Source organism: Acanthochromis polyacanthus, chromosome 13 (assembly GCF_021347895.1).
Source record: "Acanthochromis polyacanthus isolate Apoly-LR-REF ecotype Palm Island chromosome 13, KAUST_Apoly_ChrSc, whole genome shotgun sequence".
Lineage (NCBI taxonomy): Eukaryota > Metazoa > Chordata > Actinopteri > Pomacentridae > Acanthochromis > Acanthochromis polyacanthus.
The window spans coordinates 31,270,137-31,297,817 of record NC_067125.1 but is presented as its reverse complement, the minus strand read 5'-3'; the positions used below and the strand labels follow the sequence as shown (position 1 = coordinate 31,297,817).

General features: G+C 41.1%; 1 protein-coding gene across 1 annotated transcript; it reads left to right on the top strand.

Annotated features, from left to right (window-relative positions):
* Positions 1-4,174: 4,174 nt before the first annotated feature.
* Positions 4,175-27,389, top strand: tlcd1 (TLC domain containing 1). The gene is made up of 4 exons (XM_022196777.2): positions 4,175-4,815; positions 14,140-14,222; positions 18,035-18,117; positions 24,444-27,389. Exons 1-4 carry the CDS (start codon positions 4,610-4,612, stop codon positions 24,843-24,845), a joined length of 774 nt encoding a protein of 257 aa, XP_022052469.1. The 5' UTR covers positions 4,175-4,609; the 3' UTR covers positions 24,846-27,389.
* The last annotated feature ends 292 nt before the right edge of the window (positions 27,390-27,681 follow it).

Here is a 27,681-nt window from a genome sequence, read left to right as displayed (position 1 = left end):
GAATGCCGTCTGTACTGGAAAATGAGGACATCAGAACACTGTTAGAGGATTAAAGTTCAGCATCCAACACAGTCATTTCCACTATACTAACAGAAAAACTCAACCTGGAACCAAACCAAAAAACTCCTTCTAATGAACACTGCCCTGCCTCAGCATTGTGCACTCATTCTCATGCTGTACAGACTTGACAGCTACACCTGAGCTACAACTTTCAGTGTTGGTTGAGGAACGTACAACAGCTAAACAGCTCATTTTACACATCAGGCAGGAAGAGACTGACAGAGTCACAGAAGAAACTAAAGTTTTACTTTCCACCACTATGATTTATGATGTAGCTGAGCCTGCTTACTTGTTGGTCTGGCGCTGCTGAGTCACGTGACGGTACAACATCCAATCACAAGAGGAGGATTAGCTGTTGCTCCTAAGATGGAGGACCTCTGACAGCAAAATAGGTCACCTGTTTGTTGAAGCCGCATCAATGCAGACATACAGGACAGAAACTGAAACTAAAGTATTGATATCATTACACTGCTATCACTCAATATCAGTACCAACGCTGGTATCGATATGATCAATATTTGGATTGATCCGCCCACCTCTAGGGCATCCTTATCAGAGAATGAAGTCACTCTCTGTCTGTGTTTGAGTAAGAGGGACTTCATTCTCTGAAAAGGACGCCCTTATGTCTTTCCATAGCAGCTTTTCGCTTCTAAGTGAATGCTATATTTATGCTCAAAATCATGCTTACTGCAGTTTTAAAGACAACAACTGCTGTGATTTGCGCCTGTATTTACATGTAAAATGATAGTAGAAGTAGAAGCAGCAGGATTGTTTTCAGATCTGAAACAGCACAAAGCCTCCGTCTGCTGCTGACAAACATCTGCGGTACTGAGCTCCTCATTCAGAAGCTAAATAAAGACGATAATGGATAGAGAAACAAAGTTCTTTCCACGATTAAAATATTTGCATGATGTCATCTCAACGCTCTTTCCCACACTGCTGGATCAAAAAAAACAGTCATTCTCCCTCAGCAAGATGTTGGGCTACAACACCAGAAGTGTCAAGATGGAAAATGTAGATTCGTTCTCATCCAGGTTACATAGCAAACACATTTGGTCACAATGTGCTCCAGTGTTACATTGTCACAATGACGCTTTTTATTTTTATCAATACATACATAAAGGTGTGTGTATTTGCACAGTAGGACTGTTTAATTATGATAAAGCAGCTGTCGCTGGGCCTCAAATCATCAACAGCACCTCTGCTGGACTGTCTCAGAAATACACTACCAGTCAGAAGTTTGGACACACCTTCTCATTCAGCGGTTTTTATTTATTTATTTTGTACATTGCAGATTAATACTGAAGACATCGAAGCTATAAAAGAATACATATGGAATTATGTCGTAAACAAAAAAGTGTTCATCTTCTGTATTACTCTGCAATGTAGAAAATAATACAAATAAAAAGCATTGAATGAGAAGGTGAGTCCAAACTTTTGACTGATAACGTACTTGAAACTTTCATTCATCATAAACTATGCAACATAACTATTATTAAAATGCTATCTGTAAAATGTGACCTTAAGATATATCCAGTACTTTCCGACATTTTTCTGACAAAGAATTTTTTACCATGTCTCAACAACCTCCTCCTCAGAGAATTCTTTGGAGAGCGGAGCCCTCAGGTGGTTTAATGACGAACAACTAGGAGCATCTGAGCTGAAAAACAGATTCAGTTTCTAACTCACATGAAGTTCTGCTGCCATCTCGTGGTGTGTTTTCATACTGTGGCCTACATCTGCTCTTTATGATGTTGTTTTTCTGAACATAGGGGGGCAGAGTCATGCTGTGTGAGCACTGTGGCTTCTTTTCAGACATTCTTTGGGCATATTTGCCTTAATTTGATAGAGGAGGTTAAGCAGGGAGTTGAGACGTAGCAGCAAACAGGAGGAAAGAAGTGGTTTGGTGACATAATGTCCTCAACTTCTGCTCAATGACTCATACTGTGATTAATCAAGAAAAGACAATGCATCACATAAAATTAAAGATACAATGGAGATCCACTGAATATGAGCCAACACGGATGTTATGAGTATTAGTTTAGTAATAATACTCCATATAGAGTTGTATGCAACTTCATATTTATTTAGAAAAATGTCTATATACGGCTGAAATGAGACAGCAGCATATGAGCAGAAGATATTTCATTTCAAATGCATGAATGAAGAAGAAGCCGAAAGGAATGTACTCATGATTAAACAAATACATCAGCTGTGAATGAAGTGGAAACATTTGAGCTGGTGAATGGAGGTAATCACCTGGTGTGGGGGTTTATATTCCACTGGTGGTATCACTGTGAAGGGTCGCAGCTGTGGTGGCGCACTTCCTTTTCTCCCACAGAGAGGTCAGATGTGGGGGACGAGAGCTGTGCTGTGTTAATGGAAGGAGTTATGGCCGGACGTTCCTGTTTAACCTACAGGATTTATATTGTTATGCTGCAAAAATGTCAGAGAAGTGCATGTTTATCAAGCATATTTACATTTACATTCACAGGACTTACTGTGCACATTGCTGCCAATTTACGCAAACGGATGTGAACTTTACACACGCCTTAGGAAGCATCAGGTGAGCTGTATTGTTCCTCAAAACACATGTGGTCAAGAGAATAACACATGATCAAGATGTGACTTGTACAGCAAAAAAGTTAATTTCACCATGACCAATTGCTGGTATTTCCACAGCTGCTGAATCTTCTGCAACTTTGTCTGTCAACACTGTGCATTAATGTTCATTAAGCTGCACATTAGGCAATAAAAAATTTGAGTTATGGTGACCTTTTAACCCCAGTTTGAGACATGTGATTGAGATAAGATCAAAATTTTAAGATCCAGCTTGATGTTGACGAAGAAAACAGCACATCTTTTTGCTACAGACACCCCATACCCCTAATGTCACTCTGCATTCCATCACCTTTGTCTTTGATAACTCCCTAACCATTTGTTGTCTGACAGTTTTCTTGATTCAGTCACCTTTTGTCATGGTAAATGTCTACCACCTCTCGTTCTCTTACGTTTTGTTGTTTACCAGACCGCTTGAGGTCATCACATTTGTCATTGATGAGGAACCATATGCAAACTGACCACTATTCTTTTCTGCATTTACATACTGTCCCCTAAGTGTCTGACTAGCTGTATAAATACGTTCACTCTGTAGATGTTCTGGTTTGGTTTACCTTCACAGACTCATGTTCTGGGTTGGTACGCCCACCATATACCAGAATACTGATAAATACCCCACTACAGCAAACTCCACATGAGGACGTTGGGTAAATTTCTACAGCAATGTATTGTAACTATCAGAGCTGCCTCTGACCTCCAGGAGGCCTCGAGTTTCTTTCTGCAGGAATTTATAGCATGTGTGTGAACTGGGCCCAGCGAGCAAAAAGAAAATACAACAGAATGAAAGACTGGCCCAGTTGGGAATCTACAGATGTTGGATTTGACTACAATAAAACAAATGAAAAGCCACATTCCTACTGAGTCCAAACTTTTCCAGACATAAAAAAAAGTGTTTGGGATCAAATAATCCTCTATTGTACTCATATCTATTTGACTACATTTTTTTTTTAACAGGAGACAAGATATTGTGCATCAATAATATAATATAATATAATATAATTGATGGAAAAGTGCAGAGGATTGTCTTACTTGTTTTGCAGGAATCTAAAAGTCTGAAAGAATGTGCAGGTACAGAAGAGACAGAACTTCTAATATAATATAATATAATATAATATATAATATGAGCCACTTACTGGGTATTTTTAATACTTTGATATTGTATTTTGCTCAAGTAAAGTAGTTGTAGTCAGCAAATTCTGAATTTTACATCATTTGCAGCTTTCTGGTGAAAAACTGCTTTAACTATTGAGGAAATACCTGTTGTTGGGCTTATTCTTTTTCAATTAAATATAGTTCGGAGACTTTTACGCGCAGTGCGTAATGTGCGCACTGAAGGAGCTGCGCCGGTTTGCGCAGTCAAGAAGTTCCTGTGCTGCTACTTCACAACTTTTCAATGAGCTTTTTTTACAAACTTCCACCAAAATCCTACTCCAGCAAACCCGCTCTGTGATTTGGTTCATTGCGTAACATGATCGCAGTCTCTGCCCCTCCTCGGTTCTTTGGTTTGAGGGAGCACAAACGGCGGCACCTCCCACCCCGCTCCCTCTCCGCCACTCCCCAGTCATTCTGCACACAGAGGCGGGCTGACAGCGGCGGCACACAACGTTACGGGGGGCTGCAACAGAAACACCGTCGCATTGGAATTAGCTGCTACGGAATCCCTTCCGAGCCCTCTTATTCAGGCGCAGGACGCTGAAAACGTGACAAGAAGAAGAAAGAGAAGGTGGCGGCATCACCGTGACATAAGCTCAGTGGACATCTGACAACATTAACAAACAGAGGATCGTCTCCTGCATAGTCCTGGGCAATCCGTCCATCACATAGAGCACCTATCAGTCCACTACTGGGTTGCCAGGGGCGTAAAACACCACAGGGGCGAACGGCAGCAGGGAGGCAGCTGTAAGGGATAAACAGGGGTAGGGAGGAGAGGATGGAGGCCCTGCTTCCTGTGCTGAAGAGCCACCCGGGCCCCACGGTGCTGGTGTTCTCCCTGCTCTTCAGGGGGGTCCACCGACTGCTGCAGAGGCTGCCGGTGCCCAAGATGGTGAGGCAGGATGAGTTTCGCACCTATAGGTGGAATAACCTCTCCGTCTCCATGGTGCACTCGCTGCTGACTGGGACCTGGGCCCTGACCTGGTAAGTGCCTCCATCCAAGAGTAAACATCTGCCTGCCCCTCCATCCACACTGGGACACCATTGTCCATTCAGTCCACATGATGTGTAGTGAGCAGCAGTGACAGCCTGTGGCAGCCAGGAGAAGAAGGGCATGTTCAGACATGGGCGAGGGAACGGGGGAGACAATGGCATTTTTAAGCGGGGAGGGGGAAAAAATGCCACTGTACAGCATGAGTGACACAGAGCTCTTATTGGTGTTTATGCTGTTGAATTTATGTAGAAGTTTGCAAGAAAACAAATGTCGTACAGACTCAGCCAGCAGTCTGGGTCACTGAGGCAGCAGACTGCAGATACATCAACTGGAAAAACCTGCTTGCTCAAGGACTCGTTAGAAAGAATTTTGAGAAACTATTCATTCGGGGCGGGACTGCACTCAAGAGTCATCCCTTAAAGGCATTAGAGGAGATTTAATTTCCTATGACTTTGAACGTAGCATGCGCATGCGCACATACAATCTCTCCCTCACCCCCCTCTAACCTCCCCCCTCTTAACATTTACGAAGAAACGCCCCCCTCCAGACACTTGCGTAGCACTCGTGAAGTTGTCTTTTACGGCTGGGTCCCCCTGGATCTTTAGTTGCCATTATGTAAAAAAAGATGAGCAAAACAAGTCGCCAGCTAACTACGAAGCTATACCAAAGCAACACATACAGAAAACACGTAAGTCCAATGTAGCAAGTATTATATCAACACCTGGTCGTATAGGGTAACTAAATAATACATTAACACAAGAATTGGACTAGTGTTCAGAAGATCTAAGAACGGCTACTGGAGAGCGGAAAACAGTAAATACAAGACACAAAGTAAGTTTTAAAGTGATGGTACCATATATTAAGGTGAATAGTTGATAACAGAAACAAAAAGAATAACCCAATTGTACAGTGAATATTTACATTAAAAATACACGCACTAATTCCAAATGTTCAACTTAAAATGAACAAACCAAAACCCAAAGTCCTTTTGTTGTAGTTTTTCCAGTTACACACGACAGTCCATTTAGGCACCGCAAAATGTTCAGTAATTGTTATTAGGTTTCGGGGATTATGGAAAAAGCGCAATTGTCCAAAGGAAGGTGAGTAGTGGAGCGGGGCAAATGGAAGGTGAGTAAGGGGAGGGAGAGAGCAGGCTGCACCAGCCTCCTACCCGACAGGTGTTACAGAGACGGACTGAGGGTTCTTCTGGCTCCTGGCCGTGGATCACTAGCTCGCCATCGAATTAACCCATAAAGGGTAAAGGTACCTGGCCAATTCCAATGATCAGATTTGCACAAAATGGCATTGGGTCCCACCAATCCTCACATCCCAGAGTAAAGCTCTGTACAGCTGCTTCCTCAGCTCCTCTCCCCACACAACTGACTGGAGAGGAAGTGAGGCAGCATATATATTCCCTCCAAAACATGGGATTGGCTGGAGAAGCCAGGTGATCACTCAGGTGAATGTGATGCATTCAGGGACTTGAAAAAGGGGTGGGAATTTTAAATTCTTAACTAAAAGTGTGTTTAACCCAGGGTTACACCCTCCCCCCTTTAATCTATGCACGTCCCGTTGCATACTACGGTTGAGCTAATTAATTTATGTGCCCAAAGCGTCGGACAAACTGTGTAACAAAGTCTGGATGACTGAAATCAAGGGATTTCCAAATGAAACATAGTTTAGTCTCTTAGGTGGTTGTCTAGAACGATTTGAGCGTCTAAGACTGGGCTCAATCGGTTGGTCATTTATGCTTTCTTTATCATTATCAGGTAAGTCGTTTATGCTTTCAAGATTTGTCGGGTTTGCCAAATTAGATTCAAGATTGTTAACTTCTTCAGGTTCTTCTTCCACAGGTGCATTGGCAACATTTGGACCTTCAGAACTAGGTAAGTCAACAGATAGCATTTCAGGTAAGGTTTCCTCTACAGGATCAAAATCAACTGCAGGTAAGACATTTTCAGTAAAAGGTAAGGTTTTAGGTAAATCTCCTTCAGGGTCAGGTAAGGATTCAGGTGAGTTTATTTCCGGAATAGCTTCAGAAACCGGGAAGGTTACATTCTCTGGAGCTTGGAATTTCTCCACTGAAAACTGCACTGGACTCGGAATCAGATAGACAGATGTTTCCTCCAGTTGCTCTGCGTCCTCCTCAGACTCTTTAGAGTGGAGCAGGGCTCGAGTTTTCTGACGAGTTATTCTGGGTTCTACAACAGGAAGTAAGTCAGGACTTGCATCCAGATCTGCTTCCGGGAGAAAACCACATGGCAACAACAAATCACGATGTAAAGTACGTGTTGCACCATCTTTCCCTTCAGGTTTTACAGTATACACAGGTAAGTCTCCAGCTCTTTTCTCAACGATGTAGACATCTGGTTCCCATTTGTCACTGAGTTTGTGCTTCCCTCTTATCCGGACATTGCGAACGAGCACTCTGTCACCAACTTCAAGCTGAGACGGTCTGACATTTTTATCGAATCGAACCTTATTTCGGTCGTTGCTTTTTGCAACGTTTTTGGAGGCAATTTTGTAGCTTTCTTCAAGTCTTGACTTAAGGTCTTGTACATACTGAGTGTGTGGTTGGTACTTCTTTTTGTGCACAGGTAATCCGAAGGCCAGATCCACAGGAAGGCGAGGGGACCTCCCGAACATTAACTCATAGGGAGTGAATCCGGTAACTTCATTTCTCGTGCAGTTATAGGCATGCACCAACGGTTTGACAAACTCACGCCACTTGGATTTTTGTTTAGTCTCCAGAGTCCCCAGCATGTTTAACAAAGTCCTGTTAAATCTCTCAACAGGATTGCCTCGAGGATGGTAAGGTGTTGTTCGACACTTCTGAATTCCAACAACAGTACAAAGTTCATGAATCAACTTAGACTCAAAGTCTGGGCCTTGATCGGTATGTAACCTTTCCGGAATACCGTAGTAGATGATGAAATTGTCCATGAGGCATTTGGCCACAGTCTTCGCCTTCTGATTGGCTGTTGGAATTGCCACAGCGAACTTTGTAAAATGATCGGTAAGTACCAGAACATCTTTGGTGTTACTTGTGTCCGGTTCTATACTGAGGAAATCCATGCAAAGAAGTTCCAATGGGCGGGATGTTCGAATGCTGACAAGAGGGGCTGCTTTTTCTGGTAATGCCTTCCGACGCACACAACGTCCACAGGTCTTGACTTTACGCTCAACATCAGCGGCCATTTTGGGCCAGTAAAACCGGGTTCGAGCCAGATCGAGAGTACGCTCTATCCCCATGTGGCCCATATGGTCATGCAGGCTCTGGAGAACAGTTGAACGGAGTTCTTCAGGCAGAACAAGTTGGTAAGATGGCTGCTCATTGTCTTGCCGTTTGCGATATAAGATGCCATCGAGAATTTCTAACTTACTCAGTTCTCTCAGGAGAAATGAAAGCTCAGGCAACTCTTCTCTAGCTGTTGGAGGAATGTTCTCACCAGTTTCCAATTGATGGATTACCTCCCGAATGCTTGGATCAGCCCTTTGCTTATCTCGGAGTTCAGGGTGAGATAGTGCAGGGGCAACTGGAAGGCCTTGAAAATCTTCCGAAAAAGCATCAGAAACTGATTCAGCCATGATAGAAAGAGATTCGACCAGTGACGTGTCAGCCTGAGTTCGGAAAAGACTGCTCTGGCACACTGCTTCCACAACTTCAGGTGAGATGTTCTCATCACTATCTGGAAGATGTTGCTTGGTAAACTGGTGAAGGAGCTCGTCATCCTTTTGTACCGTCTCTGGACTGAGACTGCTGTGAGGCCTGCGGGAAAGCGCATCCGCATCCAAATTCTGCTTCCCAGCTCTGTACTGGATCTTAAATGAAAACGTCGATAGAGCAGCCAGCCAACGATGACTAGTGGCATCAAGCTTTGCGGATGTTAAGAGGTAAGTAAGAGGATTACTATCAGTAACTACCGTAAAGTTTGCTCCATATAGGTAATCCTGAAACTTTTCTGTTACGCTCCATTTAAGGGCCAGAAATTCCAGCTTGTGTGCTGGATAGCGACTTTCGCTTTGTGACAACCCTCTGCTGGCGAAGGCAATCACTCTCAGGGCTCCTTCCTGTTCCTGGTAAAGGGCTGCTCCAAGACCAGTCGTGCTAGCGTCTGTATGAAGAATGTATGGCAACGACGGATTAGCGAATCCCAATACAGGAGCAGTGGTGAGTTTATCGATGAGAGTGGTAAAGGCCTGCTGGCATTGAGGACTCCATCGAGCGCCGAAAGACTGTTTCGGATCGAAGAGTGGTTTAAAGGCGTTGTTCTTAGTAGACTTCCGAACAGGTGGGTAACCTCGGGTCAGGTTGTTGAGTGGCTTCACAATGGCAGCATAACCTTTTATGAAGCGCCGGTAATATCCTGCGAAGCCCAAGAATGAGCGCAAGGTTTTGAGATTGTATGGAATTGGCCAGGATTTCAGGGCGGCAACCTTGGCAGGATCCGTCTCAACACCTTTTTCGGAAACCACATGACCCAAGTACCGTACTGATGTCTGTAGAAACTTGCACTTATCTGGTGAGAGTTTGAGTCCGTACTCTTTGAGCCTGTCAAGCACTCGCAGTAAGCGGCGTTCATGCTCCTCAAGGGTGTCAGCAAAGATTATTAGATCGTCAATAAATACCAGAACCTCCTTCAAATGCATACTTCCCATGCACTTTTCCATCAGGCGTTGAAATGTTGAAGGCGCGTTGGTAACACCCTGGGGCATTCGATTGAATTCCCAAAACCCCAGGGGAGTGACAAAGGCGGTTTTAGCCTTATCTTCTTCACACATTTCAATCTGGTAATAGCCTGACTTGAGGTCAAGGACTGAGAACCATTTAGCGCCATTCAGCGCGGAAAAAGACTCTTCCAAATTTGGTAAGGGATAGGCATCTTTAATAGTTTGTAAATTCAATTTCCGGTAATCAATACACAACCGAATTTCTCCATTCTTCTTTTTCACAACTACAATAGGAGATGAAAATGAAGATTCAGATTCCCTTATCACACCAGCATTAAGAAGCTCTTGTAGATGTTTCCGTACTGCTTCAATGTCATTTGGGTGAATAGGGCGTGCACGATGCTTGAAAGGGGTATTATCATGGAGGTTAATGTGGTGTTTAACATGGCTGGTACACCCGAAGTCGAGATTATGATGTGCAAACACCTCCGGCATGGCATTCAATTTAGCAGTGATACGTTCTCGCCACTCAGCGGAGACTGGACTGTCACCAAAGTTGAAAGTCAATAGAGTCGATTGACTCTGTAATGGTTTATTGACTACATGGTGGTCAGAGATGGTACATTCATAAGTGTCAAGATCTGCAATCACGGAAGATGGAGGAATGCAGACATCTTGCTCAGACTCATTGGTCACCACAACCGGAACTTTGTGTGGTAAGTGAGAAGACAAGGAAACCAAGCAGCTGCTAACGCACAAGCCACCCGGCAGGCCTGAATCCGGGTGCTGAACGATTGCGGACTGACTGGTTGTAGGAGTTGACACCTTTGCTAAGCCTTCGAGTACCATTGTGCGACCAGCTGGAATGAACACAGGAGCCTTGCTACCCAGAATGACAAGTCCAATGTGATCTTCAACATTGCTTTGGTGCTTTAGCTGCAGAGTTTGTAAAACAACTTTGTAGCCTTGTGAACTTGGCTGGAAGGCGTGAGAATCACTGCTGCAAAACTGGTCGTAAAGGACTTCAAGAGTGTTCATGCCAATTAACACTGAATTCGGGAAACCGGGTCTAATATCTGGAACCACAAGTGCGAGTGTCTGAATGTCAAAATTTGTTCCAAGAAAATCTTCTGGAAATGTTATGGTTGTCTCAACATATCCAAGGTATGGAACATTCTGACCCGCTGCACCTTCGATATGGAGTAGCTCATTAAGTGAATAAATAGGCTGATCAAACAAATGTTCATTGTAGAATGACACGGGAATGGTGGTTACTTGCGAACCAGTATCGAGGAGACACAAGCAAGTTTGACCAGCGACAGTAATGTCCGCAGTACATCGGGAACCGACCAATCCTTTTGGCAATCTTCTCTTTGCTTTCATGTTTGACTGCATTTCAACACACTGGACAGTTTTCTTTGCTTTCTTTGTTACGGGACAGGGTTGGTCCTGCACAGCTCCTGATAGTCCCTCAGCAGGAGCTGAAATTAGTTTAAATGCCCAGACTTGCTTGGTTTCTGCCACTTTTGTTGTTGTTTGCTGTTGAACTGTCTCCTTTTGGCATTCACAAGGGATGAATTTGGAACATTGTCACATTGTGGCTTAATGTGGCCATCTTCCCCGCAGCGGAAACAAAACCCTGGCTTTGGAGAAGATGACTTTGGATTGCCAGGCTTTGATTTATCAAATGTCTTTATGGTGGTATCTGGAGCAGTTCTGGTCTGACTTGCCGTGAGAATTGCAAGTTGCTTCTGAATGGCAGACATTTGTTCAGTAAGCTGCTTAGTGAATAAAGAGATTGTAGAACACAAATTGGGTTCCTCTTCAGCCCGTACAAGTTGTGCTTGATTTGAGATTTTATGTTTTGTCACGCCCAGATGCTGCTTCATTCTCATCGTCTTTGTTGCATCTTGATCTTCCTCTGTGCGAAGGAGTAGTAAAAGTTCTGCAAATGGAGGTGGGTCATTTTTCCGCTGCTTTAGCTGTAGTTCCACAATAAGATTATTGTCCCAACAACCTCTGCAGAATTGGGTTAACAGACGCTTATCAACATCTCTTGCAGGAACTCCTCCTCTCCTCACCGCATGCTGCAACGCCACCTGAAGACGCTGTAAGTAAGTAGATGGTTTTTCACCCACATCCTGGTAAGTATCGAGAAATTTTGCGTACAGTTCATCTCCATCTTGCACAGTTCCATATGCAGATTCGAGCTGTTGTAAGTACACCCCTGGCAAAGTGTCTGGACTGAGATGTTTAACAATATCAGCAGCAGGAGGCAACAGACTATCCCTGATCAGTCTGGTACGTTGCAGATCCGAAATGGCTGGATCTCTCAGGACTAATTCAACTCCAGACCTCCAGGTATCATAGTCTGTCTCATGCGCTGGCCTTGGCACCTTCCCAGAGAATGTCCGGAATCGATGGGATGAATGTGCACCATCTCCACTCCTCACAACATGTTCCACAACATAACGCTGCACCTCAGGAGGGGTGAGATCACTGGCAGCCATGTTTAGAGTGGATCGCCTTTCTCCCCTCTGGTTACTATCATCTGGAGGAACAAAACTGGACCTAGAGGCAGACGGGAAGTTGGTAACAGGAGAATCTGATTGCTTTACTGAAACAGGAGGGGTTAACTGCTCTTCTTCAGCATTGACATCTGCGGCAGGACGATTCAGCTCGACAATGGATTTGTTAATTTGTGACATCATTTCTTGAAGTATTTCTCCATATTCCTTTCCAGACAATTTAGCCATAGTCTTCACATCCATCATCAAATTTTCAGTTTTTGAAGCACAACCTTTTGAAGCATAAACCTCAGACAAACTTTCAATATAAAATTTGTTACCTTCATCTGAAGTGTAAGTATATGGCAAAGTTGGTAAAAGCCCAATAGCAGAACCAGACTTAAATTCAACAACATATCGGCCTACAAATTCAGAACTTATATCATTAACTGTGAAATTCTGATTTATTCCACCTATTGATTCAAAGTATCTGATAATATCTTCTCGCAAATCAGAATCTGTGGCCCCATTGATCAAAACAGCATTTGGAATTTTCACTCCAAGAGATTCAAAGAACTCCATGTTTATACTCAAGGACTGGTGAGTGTGAATAAACAAGTTGAAATTATTAAATTACTCAATTATTACTGTGCCTTCCACTCTCCTGGCTAGCTCGCCAAAATGTAGCAAGTATTATATCTACACCTGGTCGTATAGGGTAACTAAATAATACATTAACACAAGAATTGGACTAGTGTTCAGAAGATCTAAGAACGGCTACTGGAGAGCGGAAAACAGTAAATACAAGACACAAAGTAAGTTTTAAAGTGATGGTACCATATATTAAGGTGAATAGTTGATAACAGAAACAAAAAGAATAACCCAATTGTACAGTGAATATTTACATTAAAAATACACGCACTAATTCCAAATGTTCAACTTAAAATGAACAAACCAAAACCCAAAGTCCTTTTGTTGTAGTTTTTCCAGTTACACACGACAGTCCATTTAGGCACCGCAAAATGTTCAGTAATTGTTATTAGGTTTCGGGGATTATGGAAAAAGCGCAATTGTCCAAAGGAAGGTGAGTAGTGGAGCGGGGCAAATGGAAGGTGAGTAAGGGGAGGGAGAGAGCAGGCTGCACCAGCCTCCTACCCGACAGGTGTTACAGAGACGGACTGAGGGTTCTTCTGGCTCCTGGCCGTGGATCACTAGCTCGCCATCGAATTAACCCATAAAGGGTAAAGGTACCTGGCCAATTCCAATGATCAGATTTGCACAAAATGGCATTGGGTCCCACCAATCCTCACATCCCAGAGTAAAGCTCTGTACAGCTGCTTCCTCAGCTCCTCTCCCCACACAACTGACTGGAGAGGAAGTGAGGCAGCATATATATTCCCTCCAAAACATGGGATTGGCTGGAGAAGCCAGGTGATCACTCAGGTGAATGTGATGCATTCAGGGACTTGAAAAAGGGGTGGGAATTTTAAATTCTTAACTAAAAGTGTGTTTAACCCAGGGTTACACCAAGGTGGACGTAATCTATGTAACTAGGCCTGAGCCGGAAGATTTTTGATTGACAGGAAAGGGAGCAAACCAAACGCCTCGGTCCGAGCGCGATGATTGGCTGATGTTTTTCAGGTCCTGCCATGTCCACAGTTATTTTTTAAATTTTTTTATTTTTTAGAAACCATACATACAAGTCCACTAAAGGTATATTCATTTTATGTGAATCAGACAAATTAAACAAAAAAACATCCTCCATAATGCCTTTAACTTGTAAAAAAATGGGACCAAGATCAGACTTTACAACTGTTTGGTAATGCTTGTGATAATGTTTGACAGCACAAAATCACTGAGAGCTTCTAAAAAAAGCAAGTTTTCCTGTCAAAATAAGGTTTTCATCAGCTGCTCTATACATGTCACATAAGCGCTTAAATTCTTATCGCCAAGAATCTTGTCATGGTGTGTTTACATAAGGAGAGGACTCCAGAGAAACGTTTGCTTTTTGAGGTGTGCCACTCAGAGAAGGAGCAGAAATGAGTAGAAATAAATGAAGTAACACATAATCGGTTAGGAGGCTGTTAAAAAGTCATAACAGCTGATATTAATGCCGTAACATGTGTTCCTCTCCAGTGCAGTGGTTTGTCCAGAGATGTTGAGCAACCTCCACTCGCACCACACCCCTCTGGCCTACCTGCTGGTGTGTGTCTCCACAGGTCAGTAAACACATCGTGGAAAAGAATGAAGCTTCAGGGTGAAAGCACGTGGAAGTGCATTAAATGGTTGTGAACAGAGTTAAGTCTCACAAGTGGATTTAATGTCAGAAAGTAGTGTTTTTGTTTTCCCATGGTAGAGCTTAGAGTGTGTTTGTCTTACCAACTGTCCAAAATGTTTGAGAAGCTGAAAGTAGTAAATGTTGTAGATTCTTGTTTAAGGCTGAAATAGTTTAGCAACACCTTAAAGGGGAACTTCAGTTTTTTTCAACCTGAGGTCTGTTTTCATATGTCATTTCATACATGTGAGTGATGGAGAAATTAATTTTCGACATAGCTCCAGTATTTAGCCAGGCAGGCAGCTTTGCAGCTCAGCTAGCAAAAAGTATGGAACAACTGGCCCCCCGCGTCAAAGTCCGCCCTAACGTGCTTTTTTTAACCTCACACTGACCGGCTCGGATAGTCTCAACGAGTTTCCCACAACATACTAGAGATGAGAAGTGAACGAAAACCTCCACATTACCTGGCGATCGCTCTTTGTTGTGGTCTGTATCCAAATCTCGGGACGCTAGAAAGCAAATCTCGTTCCGAAATCGCGCCATAGCTCGCGCCAAAACACCAGTGGGAGAAACAGCTGTTCCGAAATCGCGCGACGAGATTTGCTTTCTAGCGTCCCGAGATTTGGATGCAGACCACAACAAATAGCGATCGCCAAGTAATGTGGAGGTTTTCGTTCACTTCTCATCTCTAGTATGTTGTGGGACACTCTTTGAGACTATCCAAGCCGGTCAGTGTGGGGAAAAAAAGCACATTAGGGGGGACTTTGACGCGGGGGTGCAAGTTGCCCCATACTTTTCGCTAGTTGAGCTGTGAAACTGCCTGCCTGGCTAAATACTGGAGCTATGTTGAAAATTCATTTCTCCATCACTCACATGTATGAAATGACATATGAAAACAGACCTCAGGTTGAAAAAAACCGAAGTTCCCCTTTAATTGTCTGTCAGTCTATGGGTTGACTAGTTGTTGCAGCTTCAGTCGGAGCAGGTGTTGATTGACCAATGCTGCCTCTTCCATCATCAAATTGAACTAAACCTCCTCCTCTTACTCCTCCTTTATTCTTGAGGGTGTAAAACCGCCACTTTTCCATTTGCGGGAGAAACCCTCCCCTCTCACCTGATTCTCAGAGTACATGAATGGGCGGCTCCCCTGGATCACCATGGGCACCAAAACAATATCTCTAAGGACTTGGTGGGCTGTTTGGGCTGTGGTTTGGTCTTCTGTGCTTCTTTGTGTTACTATGAAGACACAAATCTGTGGAGATCTGCCCTAACAACTGCAAACAGCCATTAGCTCCACTGAAAATACTAGAGGTCGTGCTCTTTAACACAGGGGCTGGTTGTTGTGTCTCACCAGCCGAGGCACAAAAGGACTCTTAGTCAGTAGAATACCTCTAGCTGAATGAGGCTGACACAGTTTAACAACCATGGTCATGCTGAGAATTGTAAAGTCAAGGCCTATTTTACTCTGCTGTCACATTAATTTAACACTCATTTTTTCTGTCTGTGGCTGAAGTTGTAGCTGTGAAATATTGTGTTGTGGCGTAACACATTTAATTTTATCTTGTTAAAAGGTGGAACTAAATACATACTTGAAGTAGACACAAAGCAAAATTATTCCCACAGCTGTCACAAATACCATTTTTGAGATTTCGACACTTGAATGTAACTTTTTTTTTTTAATGTTCTCCGAATTCCCATCCTAAGTCTTTTCAAAGCACTTGACATAGTAAGGTCAAGACTTTCCAGTGTCATATCATAGAAAGAAGCCCCACAAACTCAGAGTATCTCTATTCATCAAATTCTTCTGTATCAAATTATTCACAGAGCTTCAACTGAGTTGGGGGTGCTACAAGAACATGACAATTAGCAACAGCTGGAACCTTACGCAGGTCGCAGGTACCAAAATCACTGTAGATTTAGGATTGAGACTGGGCTATATCGCTGAAAATATATTCTCGATAAAATACGTAAATTTAATTGACAGCGATGATTTTTTTTTGGCTTTTATTAATAGGACAGCAGTGAGAGAGAGACAGGAAAGTGGGGAGAAGAATAGGGGAAGGACCTGCAGCAAAGGGCCATAAACTGGATTCAAACTCATGAGCACTGCATTGGGGACTACAGCACCTGTTTACGAGCCGCCCGCTCAACCTGTTGAGCTACTGGGACAATAGCTATGATTATTGATGATTTTTGTCTACCTATTTTTAATAAAGACCATCAGGGAAAAGGTTTAATTTGAATTAAAGGTGGGACGAAGGTAGTGGTGGACTAGCACGCCTTGGGACACCTGCATTGAAGTTGTGAGAAGAGCGGCTGAGGGCAAAAGAGCTCCATTATTAAAGAATATGATAATGATATGCAAGTAGGTAGCACACTTGGGGTTTGTTCATGCAACCAAATTTTATGTTTGCGTTCATGGCAGTTTGCATCTGAGGTGTTTAAGTGAAACTATCAAAGATTCTAACAATTTTCTATACATATTTGTGTTATTTTATCTGTCAGGGATATTTCTTTTTGAAGTTTCTGCGAGGGCCTCGGTAAATTTTGAAGTTACCTCAGATCATAAACTGTCTCCAGACACTTTTTTAACGTGTCTACTGGTTCTATGTACTGGTAACTCTAGATGAGAGCTGTGATCATGATTATCAGCCTTTGATTGATAAAAACTAATAGTAAATAACACTGATGCATAATGAATGATATAGATTTTTAGCTCCTCTTTCACAGGCTATTGGGAATGTTGTGGTAGTGCTTGCAAAAAATCATTTAAAGGGCCTTGTCGCATTCGAAGTTTTGAGTAATTGAGGCAATTTATTCCTTACATGTTGTTTCCACAGCCTTGTGGTAATCCTAGACTAATACTAATATCAGATAACACGGTAAATTCAACTTGTAAATTCAAAACTGTTGTTTTTAGACAAAACAAGCTTTTCCTGTTCAGAACAATCACCCTCATGTATTCTCTGGGAGTCTCTCTGATTAATTACTTGAGTTTACATCCAGTTCTGTGGGACATTGAGGTGAGATGTTAAAACGACACGTTCACTGTGGTGGAAATCCACACATTTATCAGGTTTGTCAAGTCATACTAGTCTGATTCCCAACAATGAAAGTGTGAAAGAGCGACACAAGGTGAACAAATGTGTCAGACAGTGTGGTTAAACAACAGCAGCAGCTCAACAAATGAAAGAAAACATCAGTCATTTGCTGTCTGGATGTTGTGGAGCAACATGATGTGAACATTCAGTGCTGATAGTAATAAATCATAGAAACAGTTAAATGAAACCTTTGATACACCCATTAGCCACAAAATGAAAACCACCTATCTGATGTCTTGTAGGTCCACCTTGTTGCACCAGAACAATGGCAGTTTTTGGCATTGGCTTCATTTTTGTTTGAATTAGTAGAAATAGAATTAGAGTTTGTTTGAAAAAAAAAAACAGCAATAAATCACACAGTTAAGAAAAGGAAAAGTCCTTCAAGATTCTTATGTCCAGTTTCCAAACAGAGGTTTTCAGGTTCCTCCTCAACAGCTTTATTCAGAGAAGATATGAAACAGAGCTCTTGATGATGACATCAAATGAATAATCTAGCCTACCTTTCAACTACTCCAATCTGAAGACTATAGATGACCATTCCCTGCCTGAATCTCTGAACATTTTAGCAGCTTTACTATCAGCACTGGACTTTTCAAGTTATTTTTTAAATCTGAATAACACTGCAAGATTCTTACTTTCCTGTCTTTTTTCTCAGGCTACTTTGTACAAGATGCAGGTGATATTATCCTGACAGGACACGCAAGAGGATCGTGGGAATTCTTGCTCCATCATGCGATGGTAAGCTGGTGCGAATGGCTGTGGCCAAGTTTAATTTGGTGTTTCTGGTTTTAGACGAGTTTCCAGTTATTTCTACAGCTCTGATTTTTCTCTGATAGAGTGATTGTAACAGATGCTTCTTTGTCACAAAAAGCATTCATGAACTTTGGTTCTTTTATGACTTTATTTTGGGTTAACAGAAAAAAGTCACCAAATCTGCTGGGTCAAAAATATACATACAGCAATGCTAATATTTGGTTACACGTCCCTTGGCCATTTTCACTTTAATTAGACGCTTTTGGTAGCCATCCACAAGCTTCTGGCAAGCTTCTGGTGGAATCTTTAAACCACTCCTCTTGACAGAATTGGTGCAGTTTAGTTACATTTGTTGGCTTTCTGACATGGACTTGTTTCTTCAGCATTGTACACATGTTTTCAATGGGGTTTAAGTCAGGACTTTGGTAAGGCCATTCTAAAACCTTAATTCTAGCCTGATTTAGCCATTCCATTACCACTTTTGATGTATGTTTGGGGTCACTGTCCTGTTGGAACACCCAACTGTGGCCAAGACCCAACCTTCGGGCTGATCATTTTAGGTTATCTTGAAGAATTTTTTTGTGATCAGTTTTTTTTATTGAGTTGTGCTACATGCACTGGTTTTGTATTACATTCGATGCACATCTCTTTTATCCCAGGCCCTGTGTTACATTGGGTTTAATCAAAATAGGACTTTAACTGTAGGAGTTATTCAAATAAACAAAGTTATATATTAAAAACAAATAACATATATTTGTGTTCACACATTCATTCACACCTACATACACTCTCCCCCCTCCTCCCATCCCTCCCCTGCTGTCCAGGCATGTTGGAAGAACAGAAAAGAAGAAAAATTATATTTATAAGTTATCAAGGATAAATACAGTTTGACAAACAGGGCTAATTTCCTCCGTCATCAACATCAGCGGAAATAGCATTTATACATATAATTATGTAGTTACATATAACAAGTTACAAGGCAATATTGGTTCTTTGTGTGATATATGTATAATCCATGACAAATTGATTGATCAGGCATATTCACAGTTATATTTCACAGAGACATTGAATTTTGTATAACAGGTTAGACCAACAGGTAATATTTGCGCTTTTGGCACTGTGTATGCGAGCTGTTGATAGTTCTAGATGTGCAATTTCTTGGAATGATGAGAGCCATCCCTTCACATCCAGAGGCCGCCCAAGCTTCCAACGACATGCTATGATTTTTTTGCAACTGTGAGACCAGCTAGAATTTGATGGCGTTCGTTTATAGTAAAATTAAAATTGGATGCATCATTCAGCAAAAGTAGCCTCTGTGTGTGTGGGATTTCTCTCCCCATTATAGTCGATAGAATAGAAGCAACGTTTTGCCAGAGGCGGTTGACCTCAGGGCAGTACCACACCATATGGAGAAAGGTACCAATGACATTGTCTGAACAAAAATCACAGTATGGATTGTCTTTGCGTTTCATTAGATGGAATCTTCTTGGATAAAGATCGGCCCTATGGATAAATTTGTAATGGATCATCTGATGATTTGGATTTCTAGAAGACAGGCATACATTGGACCAGATAAGGTCCCAGTCCCATTCAGAATGATCTTGGAGCTCATTTTTCCAAAGTTGTTCAATAGGCAGGTGTTTAAATGAGGCCTTAATTATAGTTTCATAGAGTTTTGAGACAATGCCAATATTATTTTCTTTGCTCAAGATGGTGTGAATAGGTTGGTCTTCTAACATACATCCCCATGGGATGCCATAGGTGCGCATTGCTGTTATCAATTGTAAATAAAAGTAAAAGGAGGTGGCAGGTAAATTGTAATTTTGTTGTAAATCATGAAATTTCCTTAATCCATTTGGACCAACTATACTGCTAAGCGTATGAACCCCTTGACGTTCCCATGGGGAGAAAGAGATGGGCTTTTTGCCTATCATTAATGAATAATTATGAAAAATTGGGGATTGTAGAAAATATCTTTTATTTAATTTCATAAAGTGATTAACTTTGTGCCAGACAGCAATAAGGTGAGCAATAACTACTCCGTATTTGTTTTTTGTGGTCTTTAGTGGTATGTTTGAATATATAAAATTTTGCATATCGTAAGGTTGAAGTAATTGCGTCTCAATTGGTCGCCACGAAGTAATTATGTGTGGTTTAAAACAAATATAAAGTGGGCACAGGGCAAAACACCACGAGTACCACTCAAAATTTGGAAGTCCCATGCCCCCTGAAGATTTAGGCCGATATAGTGTTAATGTTTTTATTCTTGGTTTCTTCCTATTCCATAAATAAGATCCTACACTGGCATGTATTTTCTTCCAGTATCCTTTCGTTGGTGGCAAAGTGAGCATAGAGCTGAAAAAATTTATACGTGGTAATATATTCATTTTTACTATTGATAGACGAGACTGAAAAGACGTTGGCAGTTTTCCCCATTTATCCAAATCATTTACTATAGAATGTAAAATGTCATTGAAATTATAGTTAATTAATGTATCAATTGTCCTATGTATTGAAACACCTAAATATTTGAAGCTGTCAGCAACTGGAATATTGAATGTACCCAGGTCAGTAGAGGTTGTGTTCAGAGACATAATTACAGATTTTGTCCAGTTCACCTTATACCCCGATAGTTTTCCAAATCGTTCAAATGTTTTGAGAAGAAAGGGTATTGATACAAAAGGGTTACTTGTGTATATAAGAATGTCATCAGCATAGAGGGATATACAGTGGGGGGTGTTGTGTACCATTATTGGCGCAAGTTGTTCTGATTGCCTAATTAATTGAGCAATGGGCTCCAACGACAGGCAAAAAAGGAAAGGTGACAGGGGGCAGCCCTGTCTTGAAGAGCGAGAAACTATGAACCTCGAAGAACAGGTCCTGTCGGTTACTACAACTGCTGTTGGATTGGCATATAATGTTTTAATCATTGCAATAAAACCTTCGCTGAAGCCCATATGTTGTAACACAGACCACAAATACCCCCACTCTAATCGATCAAATGCTTTCTCAGCGTTGAGAGAAACAATTACATTTGTATCAGATGATTTAGATGATGAGTCTAAAATATAGAGTAACCGCCGCATATTATCGGAAGCTAGACGTGATTTTAGAAAACCTGTTTGGTCATGATGGATCAGAAGTGTAACAATTGGTTCCATTCTCATTACTAAAACTTTGGCATAGACCATTATTTCAGTATTTAAAAGACTCAAAGGGCGATAGGAGGCGCACTCAGTTGGTGTCTTGTCCTTTTTTAGTAAGAATGATATAATGGCTACATTGCACCCGTCTGTGAAGGACCCAATGGAGATGGAAAAGTTTATCATGTCTAAAAGCAGTGCCCAAGCTGAGGCCAGAATGCAGAATATAGCTCGGGTGGGATCCCATCCAGGCCCGGAGACCTGCTTTTATTCATACAGTTTATTGCTTCCGTCAGTTCTTCTAATGTTATTAGTTTTTCAAGCGAGTGTGCTATTTCAGGTTGTATTGTTGATAGGTGGAAGGAAGAAAGAAATGATGTACAAGTTTCATTGTCATAGGGTACTTCTACTTCTGAGGTATAAAGCTGTTGATAAAACTTTTTAAAAGTATTATTTATACATATGGGATCAGAAGTTATTGTACCCTCCTCAGTTAGGATTGCTGGAATGTTTGCGAGCTGCTCGCTGTTTCTAATTTTGAGGGCCAAAAGACGGCTTGGTCGAGCATCATTAAAATAATGCATTTGACGGGTTCGATGTATTTGGAATTCTGCATTGAGTCTCAGTAGTTCCCTCAGTTCTTTTAATAGTTCATTACGCTTTTTGATATTTTCTGATGAGTTAGCATATTATTTTCTATTAGAGCTATCTTAGTTTCTAAAGTACTAATTTTTTAATTCTTTTCTTTATTTAATCGCGAAGCAAATGAAATGGTTTTGTTCGTTATACAGCCTTTAACGGCTTCCCAAAAGATCCTTGGGTCCCTCACTGAAGGTTTGTTTAAATTTATAAAAAAATCTAATTCGTTTCTTAGTTCATTTTTAAAGTCCTCGTTCTGTACTAAAGTAGTATTAAAACGCCAGCGAGATGCCTTGGCCTGTCCTATTTTAACCTGAAGGGAGCATGACACAGCCTTATGATCTGATAATGGCAAGGGTATCATTACAGTTTCACAGATAGATTGAAATAGTGATTTTGAAAGAAAAATATAATCAATTCCAGAAAAGGATCTGTGCCATGCTGAATAGTAAGAGAATTCCCTTGATGAAGGATTCATAAGACGCCATGCATCTATAAGACTAAATTCATTTTTCATTTTTTGTAATGCCTTAGAGCTTAATTTTTGGTTATGGCTTTCTCTTCCTCCTGTTCTGTCCTCCTGATAAAGCCTTACAGTATTGAAGTCTCCACCTATGAGAAGCCGATAATCATGAAGATCCAGCAATATAGATTATAAAGAGTCAAAAAAGTCGGCGTCAAAGTTATTTGGTGCATAAACACAAATCAATGCAATCTTGCTGTCATGGTAAGAAATTTTACAAAATGTAATGCGACCATCTCTACTACTTCCTGTTTTATAAGAATTAAAACACCTTTACTCTTTCTGATATAGCAAGAGGATGCAGCTACCTCATAATGGTTATTCCTGAATCTATATGTATCGGCCTCTACAAGATGTGACTCCTGGATAAATGCAAAATGGATATTCTTTCTGTGTAGCAAATCTAAAACGCCAATTCGCTTTTGTGGAGAATTTAACCCACGGGCATTCAGTGAAAGTATATTTATTTTATCCATATGATATCAAATGTATAAGTAATAAATGGAATATGAGATAACAATGCATGGACAGCCCCTCCCCCCAACTCCCAATCCAGGCGCACAGACAGAACAGCATTCATCCACATATAATGCATACACACACATGAATACACATATATTGCAAGAATACCATAAAATAAACCACCAGACAAAAAGAAGAAAAAAACAAAAAACAAAAACCCATGAATTAGTCTCTTACAGTATTATCCAACAGCAGCAAATTTAGGTAGCAAATATTAGCGTGTATCTGTCTAGCAGACCGTTGCTAGGGACGCTGTTTGGCGTCCTGGTGGAGGGAGACTGGAGTTGGCGTCCCTAGCAATGGTCTGCTAGACAGACCCACGCTAATATTTGCTACCTAAATTTGCTGCTGTTGGATAATACTGTAAGAGACTAGGGCCGAGTGTTTAAAAAAGACGTAAGGGAAAACATACCTTTTATTCTCCTCTCCAAGTGTTTGCAAATTTTCTTATCTCGCTGTCTTCTTTGCAACTTCCTCCTGGGTATTTCCTGTCGGTATAAAAGATCAGTCCCTTCCGTATGGTCAGCTCCCCCTAGTGGCCTGGCGACCTTCCGTGAATTTGCAGTGTCTCTCTCTTGCAGTTGTTTCGGGGTTTGTATGCAGCATTTCCCTTTTGCATTTGTTTTGTCGGTTTGTGTGTTTTTGCTTTTGCAGCGTTTCTGTGAATGCATCATTTTTTTGTTGCAGCATTTCTCTGTTGCATTTGTTTTATGTGTTTTTGGGTTTGCATCATTGCTGTGTTTGCAGCGTTTTGATCGTTTGTATTGCGTTTTGGCCGTTTGTATTGCGTTTTTTTGTTTGCGGTGCGTATGCCCTTGTCGGCCACCGTAGGAAGTGACCCCAAACGCAACAGTCAAATATTGCCAAACTCTCATCCTGCTAAATGTTCTGTGTGGCTAAAGAAGGCCTAAATATTAGAATGAAAGTGCTGTTCAAATGTTACACTGAACTGAACACTGTTTAAATATTAATCAAGTATCAACTGAACAAATAAATCCAGAGAGGAACAACAAACTATTTGTACAGCCTGAGTTGAGCTGCAGACTATATATATAGACTGGGAAAAGGGATTACTGTAGCTTATTAAATTAAGAGTCATCTTACTTAAATTGCAGAGAGTCTTGTTGTGCAGTGTTAACCCTTTAGTGCCCCTTAATGTTTCTTGAAAGCTGCCTCAAGGTTAGAAAAGTCTAACAAGAGTGAAATATGTATGCAGATATAAAACATACATTAGTCCACATTGTGGGTATCTATCTGTCTATGTATGTATCTATCTATACACACACACACTAGGTTCAGAGTGTTAAAAGTTTATAAAATGTTGATAAAGAATTAAAATCTGATTGTTACCCAATAAATAAACCTTTTTTATTAAGTACTTTTCTTCACAGTCACATGGCAAACATTACGTACAAACAAATGCCCATAAACACAGTAGTTTAGCTAAGAGTTCAAACACCTCCCTCTGTGTGTGTTTCCTTCAGGTGATCCCGTGTTTCCTGTACACCCTCTACACTCAGCTGTATGTGGCCGGCGCTATAGTCGCTCTCTTTGTGGAGGTCAACAGTATCACGCTGCACATGAGGCTGATGCTGAAGCTGGCAGGCGCTCAGGCCTCCTCCATATACTACATCAACAAGTTTGTCAACCTCTTCACCTTCATCATATTTCGCCTCAGCCCCCAGTTCTACCTCACCTGGTACATCATTCACAACTACTCCTGGCTGGACCACGGTGGATTCTTACTCACTTGCATGATGGTGATGAATGTTATGATCCTGATTTATTTCTACCGCTTGCTCCGCACAGACTTCTTCTCCCAGAGAAAAAGCTACGTAGGACAGAACGGGACGCATAACAACTCCAAAAAGTTTCTGACTGATTGACTGCTTCATGGGACTACATTGTTTTTTATTCAGGGTGTGAGTTTACACATTTTGTCTTTTTCAGATGGTAACTGATACCATTCCTCATGAAGATAGCTTCTCTTTTTGTGTCTAACTGCCAAAGAACATATTCCCAAAAAAATAATGTTATTATTCTGTTTACATTCATAGAGCAGTAATGACATATAATAGAAGCTGAACTGAATGTTTTTTTTGTTTAAAATTGATTGATAGATTGTCAAAACAGTTGTCGTTTTGCATAACAGTTGACAACTAATTATTGCAGGTCTAGCTTTTACTGGGAAAAACACAATCAAACACCACTCTTTGAAGCCAAAATTTTGGGATGTTACCACTTGTAGCCTGTTTAAAATAGATTTTTAGTGTCAAAAGAAATGTCCGTAAATAGCTATTGTTAGCAGCCAGTTACAGCCTAGCGTAGACCACAACAGCAAGTCTTTTTTTTTTTTTACAGATTAAACAAACACAATGCGTTAGTGTTTCCTTGAGGTTTAAATTTTTATGCTAGCTTGCCAGTACTGGCTACCCTTATATTTAGCATACCGACATTAGCAACATCACGGCCCTTTTGTTCAGTTCTTCAAAATTGTATTACAGCCTTAAGGTCCTTACACACCGGGTGCGTTTTTTACGTGCGTTTTTTTCGGACGTCAATATTTTTTTTCGAACCTGTATCCTGTCAATACACGCGTTCACATCGGCAACGTTTTTTTACCTTACGTTTATGGATTATAGTTTAATGTTGTGCTTACCCGGTACTGGCCCCGACTCACATTACAGTACATGATATCAAGACAGAAAGACATCGCAACGCATCTAATCAGAACTGAAAATAATCCGTCCGGTGTTGTGTTTTCTGCTTTTAGTATCTGTGGCATATGGTAGATATTATTATTATTCATACTTTATAGTTGAAGAAGTGAAGAAGATGTGGAGGAATCTGAGGGACACGTATGTGAGAAAGAAGAGAGAGGAGGGAGAAATGACGAGGAGTGGCCAGGCAGGTGGAAAACAGAAGAGGTGGAAATACATTACGGCAACGTCTTCCTCCCCTTCGGAAAGTCGCAAAAACCATCGTTTATTCGCATCGCTCCCGGTGTGTATGGACCTTAAATATTAAAGTTTGGCATCACATTAGCAATAGTTTGACACTTGGTTAAATACAATTAAGTCATTTCTTGCAGTTAAATAGGTGAAAAATGAGAACGCTCTTTCATCTGTAAACTAAATATAAGGCTACAGCCAGCAGCAGTAGCTAGCTTAGCTTAGCATAAAGACTGGAAAAAGGAGGAAACACCTAGTCTGACTCTGTCAAGAAGGGAACAAAATCCTCAAACAAAAGCACAACTTAGTTTGTACACTTCAGTTTTTGTATACGTAGATGAAACAAACTACATTTGATATATTAATGAGTTTTAGAGAAGTTGGTAGATGACCAATATAGCCAGTAGCTATAGCCAATATTGACGAGCCTTACACTGAGCTTACAAATGTGAGAACTGGTAAACTATGACATAATGCTGGGTAGGAAAATTTTGCATTTTAGGAAACACAGATTTTGGGAAATATATTTGTTGCCTTGCTGGGATTTAAACAAAAAGGGCAGCGGTGGTTAGCTAAGTTTAGCTTGCTGCCAAGGAAACAGTTGGACAGAGCTAGTTAGCTTTGGCCAAAAGTGAGAAACATGACTTTTGATTTTTATATCGTGTGATAATGAGTAAGCTTCATAAGCACTGGTAGGTGGATTTGTTGTTGTTTAACAGAGCCAGGGGGGTATTCCACGAAGCTGGCTTAGGTCTAAGCCTGGCTTATTTCGGTCAGCTTCACTAACTTTATTGAGAGTTTTGTTCCACCAACAAGGCTTAGGGCTAGCCTGGCTTGTTAACCATGGTAACTCAGCCAGAGCGACAAGCCGGGTCCGGGGCAGGCTAACAGTCAAGCTTACTTTAGCCCCATGTCAGAGAAGGTTCTGACGAGCTTCAGAAAGACGCCTGTGAACCGCATGTAACACATTAAAATCATCTTGATCTGTAATCAATGATGTTCTTGTTCGGTGACATACATTGAGACCTTTTTTAAATAATGCCGGAATAACCGTGAATCAAACTATATCATATTACACTACACATTTTGTCATAGTGCGCAACTGTGGATCAGTGGTTAGAGCGTAGTTAAGTAGATTAAATGTGGTTTTACTTTTCATTGCGCCGTGGGTTCGAATCCACCAGCGGTAAATACTTGAAAATATCTGATTTTCTTTATTCTTTCACCCTCAAAGTGCAGTCAACACGTAACAGGAATAGGCATAGATTGTCTTAAAATAAGCAGGACACAACAGCCACAGTTTTCCATAAAGAATACCTTCCTTTTACCAGCGGTCCAATCTGATCATGATGATAATCCAAAGGTGATGCCAAATGATGAGATAACTATTTTGTGTACAAGCTCATTTGTGTCTTCTCCCTTATTTAAATGTAGGGCACAGTAGCACTATCATCTCTAATAAAAATGACATCTCCTCTATAGGCCTACATGTTTTTTTCTGCTTTTTTATTCAAAGTTTGAGTGCTTGATGAAACATCTCCACATGAAGTTGCCCCTTTTTTCCAAAGTATTCCTACTTTGGTATTAGGTGTTTGTTGCTGCTTGATTCATCTATGGTGGATATATATTTGTCAAATCAAGAACATGAATTAGGCCTACCAGAGTAAAAAGTGAAAACCACCATCACATTACACAAAACCAGGCTATGTTGTAGCCTCTTTCTCTCATATATATATATATATATATATATATATATATATATATATGCATA

What these genes read in the sequence shown, in the direction of transcription:
- tlcd1 (XM_022196777.2), top strand. Translation starts at nt 4,610, where the DNA reads ATGGAGGCCCTGCTTCCTGTGCTGAAGAGCCACCCGGGCCCCACGGTG. An exon ending in GGGACCTGGGCCCTGACCTG is followed by an intron (nt 4,816 to 14,139) that starts GTAAGTGCCTCC and finishes GTTCCTCTCCAG; the next exon opens with TGCAGTGGTTTGTCCAGAGA. An exon ending in TCTTGCTCCATCATGCGATG is followed by an intron (nt 18,118 to 24,443) that starts GTAAGCTGGTGC and finishes TGTTTCCTTCAG; the next exon opens with GTGATCCCGTGTTTCCTGTA.